General features: G+C 42.2%; 3 protein-coding genes across 6 annotated transcripts; 1 reads left to right on the top strand and 2 right to left on the bottom strand.

The window, feature by feature from the left end:
• The first annotated feature begins 484 nt into the window (after nucleotides 1-484).
• LOC143012291 (homeobox protein Nkx-2.4-like) lies at nucleotides 485-2,582 on the top strand. Its single transcript, XM_076165359.1, has 3 exons — nucleotides 485-698; nucleotides 801-997; nucleotides 1,987-2,582. Exons 1-3 carry the CDS (start codon nucleotides 526-528, stop codon nucleotides 2,580-2,582), a joined length of 966 nt encoding a protein of 321 aa, XP_076021474.1. The 5' UTR covers nucleotides 485-525.
• A 689-nt stretch (nucleotides 2,583-3,271) lies between these two features.
• On the bottom strand, nucleotides 3,272-20,431 carry xrn2 (5'-3' exoribonuclease 2). 4 transcript variants are annotated; one of them, XM_076165324.1, is made up of 31 exons: nucleotides 20,184-20,431; nucleotides 19,551-19,678; nucleotides 19,166-19,277; nucleotides 18,924-19,035; nucleotides 17,981-18,039; nucleotides 17,773-17,862; nucleotides 17,158-17,230; nucleotides 17,012-17,062; nucleotides 16,355-16,512; nucleotides 16,106-16,180; nucleotides 15,768-15,901; nucleotides 15,324-15,381; nucleotides 15,047-15,154; nucleotides 14,908-14,952; nucleotides 14,301-14,432; nucleotides 14,172-14,216; nucleotides 13,451-13,545; nucleotides 12,405-12,540; nucleotides 12,016-12,123; nucleotides 11,630-11,719; nucleotides 11,442-11,514; nucleotides 11,182-11,265; nucleotides 10,872-10,969; nucleotides 10,277-10,356; nucleotides 10,110-10,166; nucleotides 9,936-10,004; nucleotides 9,671-9,799; nucleotides 8,509-8,597; nucleotides 6,140-6,200; nucleotides 4,172-4,382; nucleotides 3,272-3,874 (listed from the first exon to the last, which is right to left on the bottom strand). In XM_076165324.1, the coding sequence occupies exons 1-31, from the start codon at nucleotides 20,256-20,258 to the stop codon at nucleotides 3,827-3,829; spliced, it is 2,883 nt and encodes a 960-aa protein (XP_076021439.1). In that variant the 5' UTR covers nucleotides 20,259-20,431; the 3' UTR covers nucleotides 3,272-3,826. The 4 variants fall into 4 exon arrangements, with proteins under 4 accessions (XP_076021439.1, XP_076021440.1, XP_076021441.1 ...); XM_076165325.1 differs by having other exon boundaries at nucleotides 13,451-13,542; XM_076165326.1 differs by lacking the exon at nucleotides 14,172-14,216.
• A 644-nt stretch (nucleotides 20,432-21,075) lies between these two features.
• On the bottom strand, nucleotides 21,076-22,849 carry LOC143012223 (bifunctional protein GlmU-like). Its single transcript, XM_076165259.1, has 3 exons — nucleotides 22,741-22,849; nucleotides 22,397-22,588; nucleotides 21,076-21,553 (listed from the first exon to the last, which is right to left on the bottom strand). The coding sequence occupies exons 1-3, from the start codon at nucleotides 22,741-22,743 to the stop codon at nucleotides 21,311-21,313; spliced, it is 438 nt and encodes a 145-aa protein (XP_076021374.1). The 5' UTR covers nucleotides 22,744-22,849; the 3' UTR covers nucleotides 21,076-21,310.
• Nucleotides 22,850-22,863: the final 14 nt, after the last annotated feature.

Here is a 22,863-nt window from a genome sequence, read left to right as displayed (position 1 = left end):
TGTTTTTGTCCTATACTTTAGAAAGGTGGTATCAACTTTTTTCCGGTCACAAAACCCATTTGTTTGAACGTTGCAGACAACAATTCGATTTATATGAAGAAAATTGTAAAAAACTTTAAACACAAATGTTTTTTATCTAAAATATAATATAAAGATTAACATTCACATTATTATCCGATTAACAGGTAATAAATGACCCTTTCACAGATAATAACCGAGATGTGATCACCTATTGTAGGACCATCATCATCATCCTCAATCAGCTAAAAGAAATCTATCTTCCTCTGCACATTTTTACAAACAAACCAAACGCAAATGTGGAGTTCTGTCCCTCTTAAGTATCGGGTCTTTGCTCCGCCCCTCCGGAATAAGGGGGGAACCTGATCCAGCTCCTCCGCTCAGCTGGACTCTACCGGGGAGAGAAGAAGAAGAAGAATCGAGTCTTTCCTCACACAAGCCGGAGGGTGGGTGGGGGCATCCGGCGTACGACCTCCACCAACCTCACCTGAACCCAGCCGGGCCATCATGTCCCTGAGCCCCAAACACTCCTCCACCCCCTTCTCAGTCACAGACATCCTGAGTCCGATGGAGGACACCTACCGGCGCTTTGGATGCGTGGAAGCCGCGACGGGGAGCCTCGGGTCCCCGCTGGGCGCCTACAGGCAGCCACAGGTCACCCAGGCCGGCGTGCAGCAGCAGCACCCACAGCACCCGCATCACCACCATCACCATCACCACCACCATCACCACCTGGCCTCCGCCTCCTCCGCTTCCTCCTCCTCCTCCTCTTCTTCCTCGGCTCCGGCCGCCGCCACGCTGGGCCACGGAGGCCCCTACCACCAGACCCACATGACGCCCGGTGTGCCCGGGATCTCCGCGGCCGTCAGCGGGTTCTGTAACGGCGACATGAATGTGGGCGAGCTGCCGTATCAGGACGCGGTGAGGGGCGGGGGGTCAGCGGCCTGGTATGGAACCCCAGAGCCCAGATACCCCACAAGTAAGAGCAACAGAGCGGAAAGTTAGAGGATGAAATATAAGAAATACAAAATCAAGATGAATATATTAAAAAAACAAAAACGCCACCGTCTAAACTTCAATCACAAATCTAGCGATTGTATAGATTAGATTGTGGGCATTTAACTGAAGCTTTTAATTACCAATTTAACGACGTGGTTATTTTATTTTATTAATTAAATTGTCTTATATCAACTTAAAAAGTATTAATATTATTGGTTAAGTGACCGTTTAAGTGCTTTCTTCTTCCATTTGCTGACGCCATTATTTCTACTTCCCGCATTTCTTTTTGTTTTAGGGAAAATGGGGAATTGACTTATGTACTGCAAAACAAATTCGAATTATTTGAACAAGAACCAAACACAACACAAAATTGTTGAAAAGATTTGATTTCAAAAATTCCGAGTGAAGAGGAGAATGTGTTTAAATTTGAGGAAAAATTGGAAATTAATTCTAAATATTAGTGGATTTGAAAATACGATTGTAAACAAAGTATTTTTTTATTTTCAATGACGGCTTTTTTTTTTTTAAACAACAACTTTAATTGTTTAAGCATCGTGCCATTTATGTTATCCATGTGGTTTGGAATTAATTTAAGAACAACGTACATCAAGTGTTATGTGCAGAGAGGAAACAACACGGGTTTACTTATTATTTCACTTATTTACTATGAATTGCTTTATAATTCTTATACTTCCGGGCGCCTTTCAGCACATAAATATTTTCACAAACTTTCTGCTGGAAAATTCAGGACTTTTCAGACCATTCTTTGTTTTTGGAGGACTGTTTTTGACATTTATGAAGTTCACAGCCGACACGAGCACAAATCATTTAGAAATCATTTATTTTGTATGTTTGTATTTATTAAAACTTCAAAATAATCTAAATTAATATAAAGTGCCGACTTCTGTTTATTTTGTCTGTAAAATACACATATTTGGAAATCTTCCTCACTCAGTTTCTGCTTTCCAGTTTCCAGGTTCATGGGAGTCTCCTCCGGGATCAACGTGCCCGGGATGGCAGGGGGTCTGGCCGGCATGGACTCCGCATGTAAGCCGGTGATGACGCTGCACGCAGCGCCGCGCAGGAAGCGGCGCGTGCTGTTCTCCCAGGCGCAGGTGTACGAGCTGGAGCGGCGCTTCAAGCAGCAGAAGTACCTGTCCGCCCCGGAGAGGGAGCACCTAGCCGGCCTCATCCACCTCAGCCCCAACCAGGTCAAGATATGGTTCCAGAACCACCGCTACAAGCTAAAGCGACAGGCCAAGGACCAGCAGCAGCAGGACGCGGGGGTCCGGTCCGCCTCCCCGGTGCTCGATAAGGACGGTAAGTGCTACCGGAACGACTCCAGCAACTCTAAAACGACCGGGACCCGGCAAGGCAGCCCGGGTGAGCCCATGGCGGGGACCCGGGCGGTTAACCCGCCGTCTTCCACCGGAGAGCTGGAGGGTCTGTCCCCCGGCCCGCGGCTGGGCCTGCACACGCACATCAACATGAAGCACACGGACGCGGCGCTTCTAGAGTACAGCAGCACAGCGGGGGCCAACCTGCTGTACGGGAGGACTTGGTAGGGACTCAGCAGGGGCCTCGTCCATGACCCGGATGTTGGAGGAATCGATATCAAACGAACTATCATTTTGAAAAGAAGCTGCGGCACACTGAAGCGTTCCAAAAGGCTTTTGGAATACAGACACACAGGGCTTAAACACCGTACAGTGCAAAAATAAACTTATTATAATACCGCGGACAGAACGATGCATTTGTTTTTGTAAATGGACACGTGATTATCAGAACAAATGAAACGACAGATTAAATGATTGTTCATTATACCCGAGGCGAATTTGTTACCTTTGATCTAATTTGTTGAGTCATGTAAGCAGGGGAGGAAATGAAGCTTAAAAAAAGGCCCGATTAAAAAAGGTTATTTACTGGAATCAAATGTATTTTGACGAGATAACAGTTGAGATAAACGTCCTCGATTATGCGTTGCTGTTCATTCGTTACCATATTAATGGCCTGTATTTGTGTAAGACTTTTATCCAAAGTGATTCACACTGACCTCAGTCACCATCCATGCTATGATGGCAGGATCAAGCCATGTTGGGGGTTCAGTGCCTTGCTCAAAGACACTTCCACAAAAACCAAACTGCTTCTCTTGGTTTCCCCTTTAATTTTCCTTAGTTATATTTAATATTTTGTTAGGTGAAGGTTCAATGAGAACTGGCAAAGTAAATAAATAAAAGAATCAAGAGATGGTAAATATGAGCCACAGCTTAGATAAAATACTATCAAAGCGAATTTTAATCATTTTCATTGCAATATGTAGAGTAAACGTCTAGTACAATGTTTACATGTATTTCAATAAACAGATGCCTTCAGTTCATCCTCGTGCCTCAACACTGGGCTGAAACTTTCCTGCCACCGATTTGAAAACAAATAGCAAAGTAAAGGTCGTGACCACAACCAACCTGCTAACTTTGGTCCAAATCTACTCTAATCTGTTTAGTAGCACGGATGTAAAAAAAAAAAAAGCCTTTGCTTTAGATTAACCATTCAATTTACCAACAAAAAAATAAGACTCAATACTATGAAAAAGACAAATATCAACGTTTTTGGAGAAATCTCTCAAAAATAAACAACACGTTTATTTTGTTTGAAACAATCAATAACTCCTTGTATTTTACAGCCTTAGGCTACATTTGTTCTTTTTTTTGGGATAAAAAGGGGAGAAACCTTGTACAAGTAGACACTTAAAAAACAAAAAAACAAGTTCCCCTAAAAATAGTGACACTTCCCCCTAGCTCCAAAGTCCACTTTAATTCCACCTTCTGGAAGGAGGGGGTTGAGGATAACTCCTCTGACCCTGGGGAAGAAAACAAAAACTCAAGTCAGATCAGGACAAAAAGGGACCATTTCATCTCCCCCCCCCCCCCCCCCCCCCAATAACACTTCGTCACAATATCTACAGCTTTATTTGGACCAACCAGCAGTGCTTTGTTTCATATTTGCATGTTTTTTTGGGGCCAAATATTTATATTGACGGCAGCATGTGATGACATAATGACCACAAGGTTAGAGAACATTTTTGAGTCTGTATTTCAGGTTACTCAAATTACATCATGGTTTTATTGAGAAACATGGAATGCAAACATCCATTTACCTGTTGTTGCTGGGGGCGACCGTCTCTGCGCCATTCGTCATCGCGCTGGTCGTAGCGCTGCTGATAGCTGCCCTGCCCGGCTCCTCCACGCCCACGGTTCATGTTTTGCTGGTAGGCAGATTGCTGTGACTGCGAGGCCCGATCCCAGCCGTGACCTCCCCTTTGACCTCCTCCTCCTTGACCGCCTCCTCCTTGACCGCCGTACTGCTGCCTGCAGCCACAACAAACACAACATTCTTACACGTCTAATCATTCAAAAATGTGTGCGCTTCGTGTCACCTAGCCGAGAGGCAACAGGGGAGAGAAATTGAGGTTTTTGATTGAATATGGCTTTGTTGGCACATCTGGGTGGGGCTGCTATGGAAACAGGTAAAAACAAAAGAAGTTTGTACAGGCATGAAACTGAAAAGCTAAGAGCAAGATGTACCCTCAACTTTCAGAACATACTTGAGGTCAAACATGCACCAACAGCAGCAGTGTTTCCATTCGGTTCAACACACAACACAGGCCAATCAGAAACAAAAGATCAAGTTCAAATGTGAATTGTTTCCATGAAATTATAATGCAAATCTGTTCTTCCTCCACCTGTGATGTTATGATCAGAAGTCATCATGGAGCCTTCCACCATCTCACAGTTCTTTGGAATTGGTAATCAATACATCCTCAAAACTCACAACCAGGGAGCAACAACCACATGCTTTTTTTCCTTCCTTCCATCTTGTCCTGCCTTTATTCAATACTTTCATTCTATCTATTCATTTTACTCCTACATTATTATACTTCAATATCCGAAGTAAGCCGAGCAGCTTCTCAGTGACCTCAGTAAAATGCTTGTCGACCTGCGTTTACTGAGGATGAAGATCTTCAAAGGAATGACAATGAGGCGCTTTTACGTGAAGACGGTCCGAGTATGAAATCAAACATTAACATATGCGTCGGATCGCTATCGTCCCCCAAAATGAGGCAAACGTGCAGCTAAATGGAGCGTGGGACCACGAGCGAAATCCTTAATATTAAAGAGAGAGGAGCCCCATCCCTCATTACCGACCCACATCACATTCTGGATCCAAGCGCTCGGCCCGTAATCCCGCTCTCCAAGTTCCTGCTGCATTTAATTTGGTCCCAGATAAAGAAACTGTTTTCAGTGCTGCTAATAACCGCTGACCTGCACTGACACCTGGACACAAAGGCCTGAAGAGCTGAACCCCAAACCCTGATTAGGACCTGGAGGGGGCTGAGCCGCCATCAATAGTGGGCCTGTGTGGGCCGTGAGGCAGCAGGCAGAGATGATCAAACCTCCGACAGCATTAGTGATGCCTCATTAAGTTACACAAACCTCCTCCAGAGAAATCTGTTTTAAAGTGGAGAGAAAATCTGAATCCCGCAGCAATGGGAGGGACACAGAGAGAGAGACAGGGAGCGAGAGAGAGGGAGAGCTGCAGGGAGGTTAGACCTGACCCAGGACAGACAACTCCATGTTTAATTTACTGCAGAGCGTCAATTAATTGCAGTCAGGAATCTGTATTCAGACACAAAAGGAGGCGGGGGAAGGAGGGGTGGTGATGCCAGGACCTCAAACAGTTTACTTCACTTTTTTTTTAAAACTACCTTGCTACCTTGATTTAATTCACTGTAGTGCGTGTAAGTTGTCCGATTTATGAGAAAAAAGATTTCAAGATATGCTTGTTAATTCCCGGAGCCCTACTAGACGGTGGAACGCCGGGACGAGAAAAGCAAACATTTTACAGCTCATTGAATGAAGACGTAACATTCAAATTCACCTCAAAAATGGAATGGGTACACAGCAAATGGCTGAATTGGTGTTGGATTTAAATGATTTCATTTATTTTTCTTTCTTCTGGATAAGTGTTCAAATCCACCAGAGACAAGTTATGCAGACTCTAACAGACATGAACTATGGATTTCACTTTGACATGTTCTGATTAAAAAGATAAAAGTCAGACTCACCGTGGAAACTGTGGTGGGTGGAAAGGCGGAGGAGCTCCCAGCAAACTGTTCTGCCTGGATTCTGCAGATCACAAAGAAGAGTGGTTTGGTTCAGAATCTGATGATTGTTGATCAAGCATAAACTGAGGTCTGTTCAGTTCTCTTGCCATCTTAGCTTAAGCATTAGAGATGATCAGTATGGAAGGTGCAGGTGTTTGCACAGCGAACCCTTGTGGGTCCATGAGCGAGCAACAGGGGGTAGACTTGTATATTATAACAGTATTGAGTGCAAGTTAAAGCAGTGACTTTGGTATTAACACGGATGTAAACTATTGTGTGTAAGCCTCATGTTGCATTGTTGTATAAAATGATAGCTTTTGTATTTCTACTATCAGAAATTTTCTGTGACCGCCTTCATGAATGAACTGATCTCAGTGGCCTAAATTGCGTAGTGAACAGTCTGTGGGATGAAGACAAACAAAAGCTGAAATGATTTAAAGGAAATGAAGAGGAAAGTAAAGCAGTAAAGCGTATTAAAGATACAATTATCATCCAGCAAGCAGCCTGCTATCGGCACGTTATCCAGCTTTTATGTTTGATTATCTGTTGCACCAACAATCTTGAAGTGGACCACCCAGTCAGACTCCAATTATAACTTTGCAACATTCTCCCCTTCTATTCACCGCACATCAAAAGAGACAATCACAAGTGGACACCTGTCAATCTCCTTAATTAACAATGATCTCAAAGTGTAAAGGCCCGCAGTCTGCGCTGGACGAGAGCCAACAAAAGGATTACGCTTGAAATCCTTAAAACATGTAGAATCGAGTTGTTTAGCACAGGTTGTAATCCTGCGTTAATCCAACAAACGTCTCTCCAACCTGTCTCAATTAACTCAAAAGATGAAGTGACTTGAATGCAGGAAATTACTTTTCTGTACGCCGGCCAAGAGAAGCCCAGATCCAAGCGTCCAGTCCTGCTCCGCTAAACACACATTCTTACAACAGATGAGCTGAAACCAGCAGTTAATAAACTAACAAAGCCATCAGATTCAATCAACAGCCGTGCTCAAAGAATTAACCCATTAGTTCAACTGGAAATAGATACAAAACTTCAACAAATCGATTGAAGTGTTGTACTTTTTTTTTTTGGTTGACGTGAATCAAAACTAAGATTTGTTTTACACTTCTGGATTTTTGGGGGGCAGCATTTTTTTCTCTTTAACAGCGAAACTTTTTTGGTGGTAAATTGCTGAAATGACGTAAAACTTACAAGTAGATAAATGACTGGACTGATGAAGCAATAATTAAAATGTGACGGATCGTGCGGATGCGATGGATTAAATGCCTCGTAGTTGGAGTGTGTTTGTTGTGGGTGTGATGAAGCGGCAGCTGCTGGTGCTGCAGATAATAAAGCCCCGCAGCTTGTCTCACATGCAACTGTTGACTCGTCACAGCGGGAGGGAGTCGTTTCTCAAGCTTAGATTTAACTTTTGCTTTTCAGGTCTCTTCACACGGGAGGCAACAGAGTCGACCACAGACACTCGACGGCCTCATTACGGCCCCCGGAGCCCCACTACTTTAATCAGTAATCCCACCGTCACAAAAGGCCTCTGATTACAGATCAACAGAGGAGGGACCCTGAAAATGACTGTCGGGACAAAACAAATGTACGATTCCTGCCGGTTGTAACCATGTAAGCCGCAGACATTTCAGATATGAGCCACTTACAAAAGAAACTTTAAAGATGCTAGTAAAAAAAAGACAGCAGTAAACTTAATTTGTTTAGTTGTGGACTGTGTGTGGACTATATTTACTTGTAAATATGGAGATCTGTTTCCATATTTCTCTTACAGCCACTTCAGCTCGTATACTAAAGATTATCCACAAACCCTTTTACAATCACAGATGAAACTCAACGCCTCCGATGGCGTTTCAATTAAAATAACTATTCTCTAGTGACGATGGAAAATGAGAATGAGCACTGATTAGAAAGTTAACATGAAGATGGAGCGGCCGCGGCTGAGGAAGGCGATACAGGAGCCCAGAGGAGCCAAAAACCTCCATTTAAATTAAGTACCCATGACTCCCCCCCTCACGCCATTCAGGTATTCATCTACATGCAAATTGGAACATCAGAATCTAACTGGAGGAGTGCTAGAAGATGACCTGGGCCCTGTGCAGGGTCATAGAGGGGGTGGGACCCGACAGGAGTCTGATTTTGGAAAGGGGGGGGTTATCCTTTTTATTTGAGGAGCCTTAAAAATCCCTTGTGTGATAGTGACATGCTCCTTTGTTCTTCCGTACACAACAACTGAAAACCTGAACAGAAACTTCAAAGGCTGGTAGCTGTCAGAGAGGTGTGTGTGTGTGTGTGTGTGTGTGTCTTACGTTGGAAAGCTGGGCGGTAGTTTCCACCACGCTGGTAGCTGTTGGGTGGGGCTGAATTGCTGTATTGTCCTCCTCTGTTCAGACTGTGGCTGCAGGAGCACACAAAGATATGTTATACATTTTTTCATTTAAAATCTTTTCAAACCTGTCACATCTGCAAAAGACATTCAACATTTATGCGGCTAAAGGAAAGGTTCATTTTCCCTTTAACTTACAAATGTCCCAGCTGTGCACACTGCATTTACATCTGGTTTGGACAGAAATGCAAACCAGCCCCCACAGCACAAAATGATTTACACCTTGTATTAATATATGCTTTTCATCGAACATAGTATCTGGGTAGAAGTCACATGATAATGGTGGCAGTGGTACAGAAACAACAAAAAGGTACAAAAATCTACTACTGAGTTTTGGCAACCAGGCCCATTTAATGTAAAAATCTGACTGATCCTTTTCTTAAAATCTGTCCAGGTTTTCCTCTCCCTACTTACTGAGCAGCTGTCCGTTTGGCCCCATCAAACACATAACTGCCTGAATCAGTGAATTATCCGCTCGCTTTGGTTGGAAAATGAAGACGATTGGAATTCATTTCTTCAAATGCATGCATAATTAATGTCCACGCACAAACTACAGTGGGAGTGAGCCAGATGTTCAGTTATTTGCATTTCCTTGATGATAATATGACTGTGAAACTGAGATCATAATCAGCATGGCTGCTTAATGGGCATACAAAGATTTTAACATCATTCCCTCCAAACTGTTGTTGGAACATGTTACTCTTACAAGTATGAAGATTCAATCAGCATCGTTATGAAACTTTATCAAGGGATTCTTATGACAAAAACATTGTGCATTTTTAAGAGTCGGCCCGTCTCTGCACCCAAAATGCAGATATGTTAAGATCCATTTACTTGTTGCCTTCTCTGTATGTATATTTGTTATTTTGATGTAGTACATTAAAGAGGTCCAACAGTCAACTCATTGAGCTTTTTACTATATAAAACGTCGCAAAAGCTCGAATTTAAAAATACAATGCGAGGGCTCTGAAGGTTGTAATAACTGAACAATGCATGAACGGGTGGAAGTGAGGTTCATGTGAGACGTCATGACCCACTGCCTCTTCCAGAAGGGCTGTGGAAAATGGATGGCTGGAGAAACTTACTTGAGAGCCCTGAAGCCAGACTGGTCCACGTGAGCCTGGTGTCTGTTGGGGTTGAAGCCCAGTTGAGGCTTCCATGGTTCTCGGTTCCCTCTCTCCCAGTCCCCAGGCTTCAGGACAGCAGTGGGAATCCTAACATGGGTGAATCAAAGTTTTTTAAACTATACTTTCATTTAATGACCATCAATCACAAACAGACCAGTGAGTCTAAATGAAAGAGCTCCTGTTTCTTTTCGTTTCATATAAATGCAAATTGAAAGTCGCTCACTTGGCTCCGGAAAGGACAACTGCCTTGAACACAAAGTCATCTGCAAACTGTGGATCCAGGAACTTCACTCTGTAAAATAAAACATTTTTTAATATGACAAACGGTTGTACCGACATTTACTGAATTCACGTGAACTTTCGGTGCAACCAACACATGCACAACAAGAGTTCTTACCCGATAGCACTGTTGTGTGCAATGTCCCGCAGCATTGGGATGGGAGACTTCACTGTCCTAAAAGATAAATCACCAGAGACAAACACGTGTTAAAAATGAATAAAGTCACAGTTGAGATGGGTTCTCCACTTAAGAGTTAAATAAGAAATGATGAAGTTCTTCCTTACTCGTCTGGTAGAATGGGCTTGGCGTCAAGATTTATTGTACCCTGGATTCCATGGCAGAGCTCAGCTGGGATCTCAGTGCTCTGAATGATACAAAAACCCGACGTATAAACTTACGATACGATTCACTTTAAAACACATGGAAAGATACTGACTACATTTACATTGTTTTGTGGGATAAACAAAACGGGGGGAAAAGTATTGAACACAAGAACGGGAGGTGCAAATGTGCCAGGACACCAGCTGAAATCTATCAGTAATTAGAAAGCAATCCTGCCCGTTGTCAGTGCAAATTAATATCAGCTGGTTCAGTCCCAACTGATGGTTTCTAAATATCTACCAGGATGATGAAGATGAAACGAGGGTGGACATTTCAGCAAGACAATGATTCCAAACACACACAGCCAAGGAATCTCTCAATTGTTTCCAGAGAAAGAAAGTAAAGCTGCTAGAATGGCCCAGAAGTTAATATGAGTTATGCAGTAACATAAAAGCTCTTCTTTTGGCGAGTTAAGTCAGTCATTAGTCCATCAGCCACAGAATCAATTTACTGCTCGAGCCTAAATGTAATCTTAAAAACAAAAAAAAATCTGGTTACCTCATCAGATCCTGCTCGATACAGCTCAGCGATGAAGTCAAAGAGTGGGTGAGACTTCCCGAGGAAAAAAACATCAGATCCCAAACTGTTTCTTTTCACTGAAACGATAGAACACAGTTGCTGGGGTCACACACAAACCATGATGTAAAACTCTGCATCACACCATCACATTAAATACCTACTTTTCAGCTTGTTAAAAATCACTGGAAATTACATTACTTAGCCAAACATTTAGGTTTACATTTATAAACTTCTAAGATTAAATATTCAGAGTGGCTTGTGTGTGATTTCAGGCTTGTAGGTTGTTCACCTTCTTCTGACGAGAGGTCCGGGTAAACCTCAGACAGAGCTGCCCTCAGCCGACGCTCATCCACGAAAGGCAACAGTGCCACCCCTAAAAAAAACAAAACAGTAACTATACAGAAATATGACATGTGATTGAAAGCGGCATTGTTTACCTGTGTGTGACATGGTACCTTTTCACAGTCAGTCGCACACAGATGTTAACCAATAGAAATACCAAGGTGTATCTGAACTGATCTCAACTGTGCATCAGGAGGGGGGACTCACCTTGCCAAGCGTACTTCTTGCCATTCAGATCAATGGCAAAGTCGTCGGGATAGAAGTCAATGATGGAAGAATCCTGCATCAAAAGAAAGAATTTTAAACACTGAATCATTTCAAAATAAGATTACAACTTAAAAAAACAGACCAGTGAGGACACAGGTCTTTGGGCTGCTGTCTCAACTGAAACATACCGAGCTAGTCATGAGGTTTCTCCATGTAGTTGGCAGGAAGTTGCCGCTGGCTGCAGGAAACACGCTCATCAGCTGCTCCAGTGGGTTAAACTGTTAAGATTAATTTCACTCGTCAGCAGTTTATCGGAGGTGACAACATTAAAGTTATGTTACAAGGCCTATTTCAGCGTCTGCATCTTCAAAACATCGGCAGCACGGAACGCCTCGCTTTTCCATTTCAGTGGCCATGTTAAGTTGTGTCTTTGCCTGAGCGGCGCGGTGAAGCGTAACACAATGGTAAAAGCAAAAAGGATATGAAATCAAACAAAAAGGCAAGAAGGAAAAAGATCAGATGAAGAAAAAACATTTAAAAAAAGTCATGAAACAATACATTATAGTGTTCTTACTGGTTTGGTCCCCTTCTCGAATTCAGTGAACATTTCTGGGATGTCTTTGAAGTCAGATGCAAAGGGAGCATAATGGAATGGAAAGTACCACTTCCAGGAGGCACAACCCTGCATGGCCATACACAAAAACACACCGTTACACAAGTGAAAGGAACAGTAATCCATACAACTGTATCCAACCAATTGTTTTCACATTACAGGGGGGTATTACAGGTATTTAGTTTTGATTAAGGAGGACGTGTGTTGGCAGAAAGACACGTCTCGATTCATTGGGGGGCTAATAATGAATTCATGCACAACAGCAAGATGGAGTTAGGAGTCCTGCCTAGAGTAAATATAATCGTGTTGCTAGTATGTATGAAAGTGTACCCACAATGCAGTTTTCTCACCTGGTAATAGTAGCGCAGCACCCAGCAGAGACCTTCAACATATGACTGCACCACCTTCTTTCTGAAACCTTCATCTGCCACATCCACATCAAACTTTGTCTTGTAGTATCTCTGCTTCCATCCGTCCTCCCATAACCTGCAACGACATATTACTTCATTATGGCTACATGACGACCAGTAGTGATGCCCAATTCCAATTTTTCACCTTTGTGCTTTTTTCCATGGTCTCATTACATTTATCTTTTTTTGAGGGGCCCCATCTCAAATATCTGTGCTTGCAGATCCAAGACAATAGAGTTGACTTTGTAAAGTTGAATTGCTTGCTACTTCTTTTGGGTTTAACATAGAATCTTATGTTTGAAGTTAACAGTTATTGCCCTGATAACAATGAAAATGTGCCTTAGTTTTCATTGCTAAAAAAAGTCTGACTGGGACATTAATCTTTTCCAAGGCTCACTTCTTCAGCCTGGGATGGGTCTAGACTGAGGCTGGTAAATTAAACATACAGCAGAATGCCTGACTTTTTGGCAGCTTTGATACAAGATGCGTGTCTTTCTGCTACAACATCTGTGGTGTGAATCCTCTGAGTGCCCTAAGGGGAGCGCCGACGCCCCAAAGCAAATCCAAAGCTTTTGTTGTGTCTTTTGGAGGGATTCGCAGAAATATTAATAACATACAAAGGACTTTGTGTGAATGTGCCACAGCTTCAATGATCATGAGTCACCGAGTATGTAGCTACTGGTGTTTATCCTTGTGTCTTCAGGGGCCTGTACTACGAAGTTTATCAATAGACTGTTAATGCAGGCCTTTGTAATGTGGCGACGTGCACATGTAGATACGTATGTCATCTTTGAGATTAGGTCAACATGTTTTTTAAAAAAATTGAGCAGGAAGTTTAACTCAATACTAAAAAGTACAAACACAACAAAAAGCTTCACACTTCACACAATTTCCTCAAACGCACTCCCACTTCTTTCCGCATTTTCTCCAAAATCCTCACCACACCGATCCCATCCCATTCTCTGCCCTCCATCCCAGGTGTTTACCTGACATTGTCTTCAGGCTCAGGCTCACTGTCGCTGTCCTCAGCACTCCTCTTTACCCCCCTATTGTCTGAACCACCACTGCCCCCTGCAGACTGCTGGGAGACACAATAAAGAAGATGATAAGAATCACAGGGAGAAGAGATTCATACAGAACAGCAAGACTCATACTGGATTTTTTTTTGAAAAATTACATCATCAAACTTTCAGTGCAAAAATCTGAACTTTCATGTAATACACGAATGCAAATTAAACCAAAAACATTTTTACTGGTGGTCAAGAACACCCTCAATGTCAGCAAGAGTTTGGATGAATTGTCTTATCCTATAATAAAATAATGATTGTTTTACCTAAACTTTTATGACAGACAGGAATCATGCAGACTTCTTCCCTCTCCACCAGGTCATGGAGACCCTTATACCTCCATGTTTTTATCATCGGCATTTTGTAGGCAAGTGGGACTTTGTACAATTTGATTGGATTTTGAACATTGTAAGATAAGACTTTGCCAAACATTTATGCCATTTTCTTATTTTGTCATTAAAAACTCAATGAAAAGATTCAAAGTATAGGTAAGACAATGCCAATTCTGTACATATGGCTATAAACCTTTGACTTTACCATCTGAAACTTCTGAGATAATTTAACTACTGTGACCACTATCTGGGGAAAAAAATGTTAATTTAACTGAAATTGTTAATAGTAGATCACTTGGGGAACTTACAGCCCCACCGTTCTTCATCATGGTCTTCAGGGACTGTGCAGCATCCTGAGAGAGAGGGAGGGTGTGTGAGGACCCAAAACCTTTTCTGAGAAACCTCAGTATGTAATATCAGATGTGATCCCAACATACCCTGTTGTGCTGCATCCTCATATCGAAGGCCTGGTGACGTGCATTTTGGACGGACTGAGGACGGTCTCTTCCCCCCAGAGCCTGAGGGGCGAACTGGCCAGTGGTCAGGTAAGCAGGACCTTGGCGCTCTGCCTGGAAAACAGGGAGAGCAATCAGGTAAAAATTTGAACAGTCAATGTGTGGATGCTAAAGACACGCCCCCTTTACTACGTGTCACACTATTCAGAACCTAATTCCAAAAAGGTTGGGTAAAATGCAAAAAAAAACCCAGAAAGCAGTGCTTTGTACAGTACAAATGCAAGATAAGTAAAGTTTTAGCTTTTTTTTGGTATATACAGTTCTCTAAATTTGATGCCAGCAAGTTTGTGTTGTGTTACAGGCATCTAAAGTAGTATGAATGTATATTTACCAAAAAAAAACTATTCACTATAAAGGAAACTATTCAGTCCAAAGGTGACAACATATCAGCCTTACCCGACACATCTTCAGATGAATGTTTACGCTCTGCATGTGATTGTTTGTGCTGGTGAAACTAAGCTTTTACAGCGTCAACACTGCAATCTCTGTCAGCCAACAACAAACCATAATCCAACATTGCTTTACTCACTTTCATTCTCTTTTTCTTGTCTTTCATTCGCCTTTTGAAGTTCTCCTAAAAGAGACAAAAGCATTAAAAAACACAAAAATAACCACCATAGAAAACGTTTGATTTAAGATTAAGAAAAACTGTTTGACAAAGAACTCACGTCATCATCTTTGCGTTTTTTGAAGATGTTGTCCTCAGCCACGCCCACTGCTTGCATGATCAATTCGACTCTCTCCAGATTGACAAAGCCGTTCTGCGTCAGGTAGCCCTGCAGAGACACAAAGTCATTTAGAGTCACATTAAAAACAAAAAACACAATCTTTTCTCTGACCTTTAACCTGACTCATTGTCTTTTGCCTGATGCACTGACTTTTTATTTTTCCTCAGATTCTCAATGTGACAACAGATTGTAAATAAGAACACTGAACAATACTCACTCCCGTTTTGTGCACAACATCCTTGTAGATGTTGACCAGTCGATCTATAGCACCCTCTCTAAAAGAAGGAGCACAGTTACGTCAGCGTCAATGGACAACAGCTCTTTCAGTGGACATTGAAATCAGGGTGGAACACAACGCCACACACAAACACATTTGTTAAAGGAGAAACGTTTAAACTCAAGTGGTAACATGGCCTGTGAGAGGATGCAGCTTCACCATGAGAGGTGCCCACTAAGGCGAGGACACAACATGGCAGTGTACAATCCCGTCCCTCTGTTGATTCTGTCTGCATTAGTATGTGTGCACTGCTTTTATACCTGGGTATTCACGACTGAGATGGAACCACAATATGAGCCTGACCACAAACGCATGTAGCCTGGCAAAGTGGATATGGTTGCAATCACAAAGCATTCTGCACAAATGCAATAAAGCAGATCTTACCTGATTTCTAAGGATGGCAAGTGTGGCAGGAAGTCATTTCCAACAAAGAAGCACATGAAGACCCAGTCATCCACACTCCTCTCAAAGTCAAAGGGAAAGGGCAGACTGGCCATGGTCAACTCTCTGGCCAGGTACTGCAAAAGGAAAAGAGGGTCACAATTAACAATGCCCCTTGTTAGAATGATGTGTTTAGAAAATATATCATTGCCACAATTTTATGTAAAAGTACTTGCTGTCATGTCCAAAGTAATTCATGGTATGTTAAACCATCACAACATTGAATTAGATATTAAACAGACACGGAACTAGAAGACAGCCAGAGTATCCATGTGACATACCTCCCTGAGAACACAGAGTCTGATGAATATGAACTCCTGCTCAGAGACTGGCATAGAGTCTGCAAACTCATCGTGCTGAAATGACAGAAACAAATTAAAAGTCAGGTGGTTTCAGCATCTATTATTGAAATTAAGACCCATAAATATCCGCAAGATAGCTCTTACGTATTTCGCATTGCAAAATAAAACTACATTACAACATCGTATAAATAATATGAGAACACAACAGTTCAGTCTGGTGAATCTCACCTGTCCTTGTTTCTCTCTTGCTGTCCCCTGGCAGTCTTTGATTTCATGGCCCATCTGTCCGCAGAGGGCACATGGTCTAGGTTTGTTAGGCTTAAACTCCTCTCTGATGATGGTGAAGTTTGGCTCATGGGTGGCCAAGCCAAGCATAATCAGGTCAGCTAGTTGTATACAAGTCACATACAAAAGAGATTAATTCAACGGGCGTTCAAATTCAAAACGTTTCAGAAACAGAAGCTGGGTTTCCACCGACATTTTCTTTACACATTTGAAAGCTGAAAAATGTGTAATGGAAACTATAACAAGTACAAAAGAATACTATTAATTCACTTTGGGTCACAAAACAGGGTTGGAATTGCATTTTGAAAATTAGTGGCCAAGAATAGTGGTCCTGTTTCCGGATGACAACTGGTACAGTATTTCTAGGTTGGGTGTAACATGCAGCTACAAAATAGCTGTAAATCCTGTCCATGTATGCCAGGTGTGTGTTTATCAGGAGGGGAGACGGCAAGCAAGGCAAGTTAGGCATTATTTTTTTTATTCAATGGCGCCACTTACAATATAGAAGTGTGGAGTGTGCAGGAACGAGTATAAAATATTAGCTATTAGCCTAAGCGCTCATTTTGCATATCTGTCTTTCTTTCACATCACAGAGCTTACCGTCAGCTCCACAGAGGCAGTGGTGTGTGTTGGGATCATGGTGAGGCTGAGCTGTGGAAGTAAATCACAATTATATCAACATGATCACCTGTTGTGTTTAAACATTTTAAGTCTTTGTAAAACTCAGCTTTAACTTCTAGTTTTACCTCTCTGTCTTCGAATGTAGTCCATGATTTTATGTTCACCTTCACCAGGAACGCTGGCATCTGACAAGAGGACCTGCAGAGAAAAAATACTTAAGGTTTTCCATGGGAGCACAGAGTGCAACATGTGACTTGCAGTGTGCGTTTTTGGATCGGTGGTTCTTTGGAGCCATGTACGTTTGTTTTTCGGAATACTGGCAATTGACATTTTAAAATATTGGGGTTTTGGAATCTTGAGCTGTTGAACACATTTGAATGTCATTAGCCGTGCACGAGCTGGGGTTGGAGTTACAGCTGTCTATATATAGAGTAGGTCACAGTACAGTGGACTGAACTTATATGTGGTTGCTTAAACACAAACATATATACACAGACATTTGTATGCATATAACCAAAACCCGGCGTATAATCAAAGTCTTATTTTACAAATGTGGTGATACAGGTGGTCCAAAATTATGTGAAAATGCTTAGTTTTAAGGTTTATGTTAAATCTTATGATGATAGCAAGACGTGATGACAGCACCCAAGACCGAAAAATGCTAGAGAAAACCCTACACTCACCCAGAGGTTGTCCATTGATTTTTTAGTAGTTTAAAATGATTAATAAAAACAACTCACTGTGACGTTCCTCCATCCTGGATCATTACTCAGTCTGTCGGCAACATAGTATCGAAGACACTGTGCCAGGTTGTCCATGAACTCTGTTCCCTGAGAGAACATCAGGGGAAGGAAATGTTTGACTTTCATAACGGTGAAAAGTTCATAGTTCTATAAAACGGCTTGACAAAAAGCTGTTTTTCTGTTGTCTTTTTTTGTTTCGACTTACTGGAGTGATACAATTGCTGTCAAACCTCTCCTTGATCTCGTCAGGTGGAAGATAACCTCCTAGGGGAAAAAAAGGAGAAACATCAGGCTACCCTGCCCAGAAAAAGACAATCATACAAATACAGAAACACAAAGCTAATTCATCCTGTTGTATCTGTGGGGTGGAAGTGATATTCTGCTCCATTACTTACAAACTTAAAATTAAACTATGGACCTCATATCATCCAGATATTCGTTATCAGTGTTCTGAGTTTCATGTCACATTTATCCACATTCACTCTCCGGGGCTGCAGGTCACATGAGAGCCAACTTCAGACTCGAGTGTGACATTTCGATGTCACAAACCTGCCCACCATTGAGCTGTGTCGCCATGGTAACTATTGCTCTACGGCTGGCGTGGTATGGAGCAGGTTATATTTGAGCTTAGTGGTGATGAAATATTAAGCAGTGCCTAATGAGCCATCAACTCCTTTGGTAAATAGTGTCACACAAGGAAGCATGTACATTGCTGCATTAAGGAAGCCGGTGTGCACAAAGTGAGTTAACAGCTCTGTGATACCGGTTAAGCCTAATTGCAGGGTTTATATTTTGTAAACTTGGGAAAGCAAATAGGGCAGAGGTCTTTGAAGCTTCCGTCATAGTGCACGTGACCTAATTGAAGTCCTTTCTTGTAACCCATTGTACACCAGGTACCCCAACTGTATGAATCCCACTATACAGAAATATTCATTTAAATATCAAATTTACAAATTCTGAAAATGGCCCAAAACTACTCTTCAATGCAGATCTGAACATTTCAGTCACTGACCCCAGAATGTTTTCGGGCCTCAAAAACACCAATACAAACCTCTGCAGCATTCTTTGTATGTGTAGTGTAATATTCAAATGCATAACTATTACATGACACATTTCTCTGCACTTTGGTGATATTCAGCAACACACACCTCGCTGGATGACCTCTTCCCTCATTTTGTTTTTTTCTTCAGTCAGCTCCACTCCTTCTTTGGAGGCTCGGAACCGCCTTGAGCGCTGCTGGTTCATTTTGGCCCGTGGAGCCTGGCCAAAGATAAGACAGAGCACACCAAACAGTTCAAAATGTGGTGGTCTTCCATAGAAATGTGTTTTGAGTCGCCTCAGTTTATTGTGGTGGGTCTGTACCATGGATCCCTCATGTAAAGACACTCACCACTCCATCGATGGCCATGTACAGAATTCTCCTGGGCCGAACAATGTTAAAGAGACGATCCATGTACTCGAAAATCGCAACCATCATCTCATCTTCGTTTTTGGGAGCAGGTCTGTGGACAGAGTGTTAAGTGTCACCAAGTGTTCAAGTAACTTAAGTCCAAAAATTAGACTTCATGCAAGTTTCCAGGGAGAATTAACTTTGTATATTTCATGTGCAACACTTATTCCATATCATGACCACACATCACCCTAACTAATCTATACTAAATCTGAATTATTAAGGACCGATTACAATGAAGGGAGGAATCCTAGACTTACAAAAAAATAAAAACACACTGGTTATTTGGACATGAACTAAAAATCTTAATGATGAAAGTTCTCACTTGTCTTCTGGATGTGTACACGGGTGAATGATCCCATTCATGTCCAGGTACAGGTTATCAAACTCCACCTCGTTCGGATTCGGCTTGGTGGTATCCACGGGAACACGAACCCCATTGCAGTCCTTCGCCTGGAAAAAGGAAACAGACAATTGCGTCACATTTATATATTATTTTCTCAATACGAACAACTTGGGACAATAAATTGAGGTCCTTTTTACGTAGGTTTTTTCTATTTTCATTTAAAACGTTTTTGGTTTTTCTTGAATAAATTAACTGCACGTTGTTTTTGTCGTTGTATTGCCGTTTGAGGTAATTTTCTGCGCTTGGAAGCCAATTTCATATTTATTAAATCTGCTTAGAAGGTGATGTCGTGTTTTTGAAATATCTGCAGGTTAGGTAATTAGTTAAGCCGACAGGTAATCAGAATAGTTTCACGTAAACATTGTCGTCATTCGTTTTTGTATCATTAGGATGTTTTATTAAAAACTCGTAACTAGTCTCAATACAAGACGTAACGTTTACTACTTTAAACACTACATTGCAGCGTAAAGTTTAAAATGTCGTAATAAAAGCTCGCATTGAGGTACGAGGACGCCGCTAAAAAGAGTGTATGCTAGCGGGCTAAGCGTTTACCTTCTCCTCCAAACAGTGCACAATAATAGAGGGATATTTTCGGCTAAGCCAGCGGAAAAACGCCGGGACTCCCATCTTCGGTAATCGAAAACGTGACGGTCAGCTAAAAAACGTGAAGTCGAACAAAACGTATAAAAATGTACGTAGGTATCTATTAAAACATGAGGTCGGTTTCTATCTGTTTGTCAACTAGCTGCGCGTGCTGTTCGGTGGCCAGCCTTTACATCCGGGTTACGGACACTGAATCCGGTGGAAGATACTAGCCGCGACACCCCACAGCGACCCCAGCGGCCAGAAACAGTAGTGTCTGTGCCCACTGATTTTGTTTTTCTTGAGTGTTGAGTGAATGCACACTTTGGTGTTTCAGAATGTTTGGCCAACAGCCTTAAATGTCCAGTTTTGGACATACATTTTCTTTGTGGAATTTTGCTAAGTTTCCTTGTGGTACTTCTTCCGTCACTGGACATCTGGTATCTTAGGTTACAAGATATTAAGAAGTTTTATGTATGTAACATTTAATCTCAGTTTTGAGAAGATCATCTGTGGTATAATTTTAGTTTTAGCAGTTTAATTCCTACAGTTTGGAGGTCACACTTAAGAATAATAAATGTGTAAATAGATAATAAAAGTGTGAATAACATGAATGGGAAACTGGATCAGCTCAGCCTTTGATTATCTGATCTGCACAGTCTGACCCTAAAGAGGACTTCACTACTAATTTCCGCTTGTTTCAACTGCATTTTACTAAATGCTGTGACTCTGAATGTGTCTTTATCATTTACAATTTTGGCGGAGACACATAGACCACACAATGATTAGTGTTCCGCCACAAATCAGGTTGTTGTTAGTTTGTTTGATAGCTGGATATCTCGAAAATACAACAGACTTCGAAGAAATTTAATAAAACATTTATTAATAAAAATTATAATTATAATCCTGATGGCAGTGAATGACAAATTTTCCATAATTATTGGGCCAAGCTGCAAGTACACTGTTGCTGGTTTTATGTTAGTGACAGGACCATTAAAGTACAGTGGACTTGAGTACATACAGTTAAGTAGACAACCCGAGTAAATGCTTCTCCACCCTTAGGGAGGAAGAACGACATATCATGATGATTAGTCAGCCTAAGGGTGAGGCTGAACCACCAGCTCTGGAAATCCTGTGATATTATCCATCTCTCTAGTGAGCTGCAGGTCGACGGCCTCGCCGATGACCACCTCTGCAGTGGTGAAGATCTGCAGATTGCCCATCACATGTCCGCCCACAGTCTTGCCCTTGCTGTCTGACAGGCATATATGCAGGTGGGCATCCGGGTTCAGTGTGCCTACCAGCGAGACAATCTCATATCGCCCGCTGAGCTGGATGATCTGAGAGACAAAAAAACCCCCCAATGACTTGATTAGATTAAAACCATTTTAAAGGAAGCACATAGCCACATGATAACTGATATTACTATAGTTGGGGCAGTGTGCACAATCGCCACTAACACACACACACACACACAGCTGTGGGGAAGATACTCAGGAGACAAGTAATTTCACCAATTTTTTTTTTCAGTGTGAATTAATTACCGAGGTCACACACCCTGTTTGTTCTGCAGTCAGCACCACCCAGCTGAGCTGACCCGCCCCCCTGTACTCCTGTCACACCCATGGCACGCTCTCTGCATCACCTGTTAGCCAATCAGTGGCCAGCCTGCTCATTCTGCCACACACCTGACTCTCATTTGTTCATTCACTCCTCAGTATGTAGTCTAGTTATTGCCTTCAGGCAATCACAGGTTAGTTTTTCTGTCTTTAATATTATTGTTATTATTTCTTCTTCTTCTTTGGGTTTTCTGTCATTCAGAGCTCTGCCTCTTTACTTAATTGGTTGAACCTGTGTTCATCAACAGGCTGCATAGGGGCATTCATCAGCAACTTCAATAACATTTGAGCGGCATGCTGATGCAACTGCTCTCTGATGCAACAGCTCTCTGAGTCAGGAGGTTCTGGGGTCGATTCCGGATGCAGCAAACAGACACATTTCAATTGTTCAGGCAGTTATTCTGAAGTAATCCCAGCATTGGCGATGATCACAGTTCTTCAGGACATTTTTCACCTATTCCATACCTAGGTGACCTCATAGCTGGCTACCACCCTGCATACACATGTCACGTTGCAATTGGTATAAAGTTAAGAGCAGCAGCAGTGGCTCAAATTACACAATACCTCATTTAAATTGGTCGCTGTGGCGTTTGCCAGCCTCAGCTTTGCAGAAGTAACACTGCCGACACAGGTCATGATGAAAGGAGCTTTGAGTTGCCGTTCCTTAACAAAGGCCTGCAGCGACCCCAGTAGTTCTGAACCTGGACCGTACCGGACCACGTAGACCTGTAGAGATGATTCTGCTCTTGCTGAACTCTGGAAAAAAATGTTACATATTGCTTCCTAGTCATAGTAGTTGGAGGAAGAGAAGTAGTGGATTCTTCTCTCTGTAGTGTATCTTAGTCTTTGTCTCTCAAATTAAATGGAGGTTAAGTTACTTCTTTCTACCCACAGACACAAAACCTTACCATTGTTTAGTTGTTGATCTCTCAGTTGCAGCAAAAATTGACCTTTGACCACTGCGCAGACCACTGCGTCCCCACCGCTTCCATGTACAGAAATACGCATGCTCAGTGAAGCCCAGCTCCCTG

The sequence above is a fragment of the Genypterus blacodes genome, unplaced genomic scaffold (genome assembly GCF_046128005.1).
Source record: "Genypterus blacodes isolate CSIRO-AG114 ecotype Tasmania unplaced genomic scaffold, CSIRO-AGI_Gbla_v1 ptg000143l_1, whole genome shotgun sequence".
Lineage (NCBI taxonomy): Eukaryota > Metazoa > Chordata > Actinopteri > Ophidiiformes > Ophidiidae > Genypterus > Genypterus blacodes.
The sequence above is the reverse complement of the archived record's forward strand: the minus strand, read 5'-3'. Positions and strand labels throughout refer to the sequence as shown.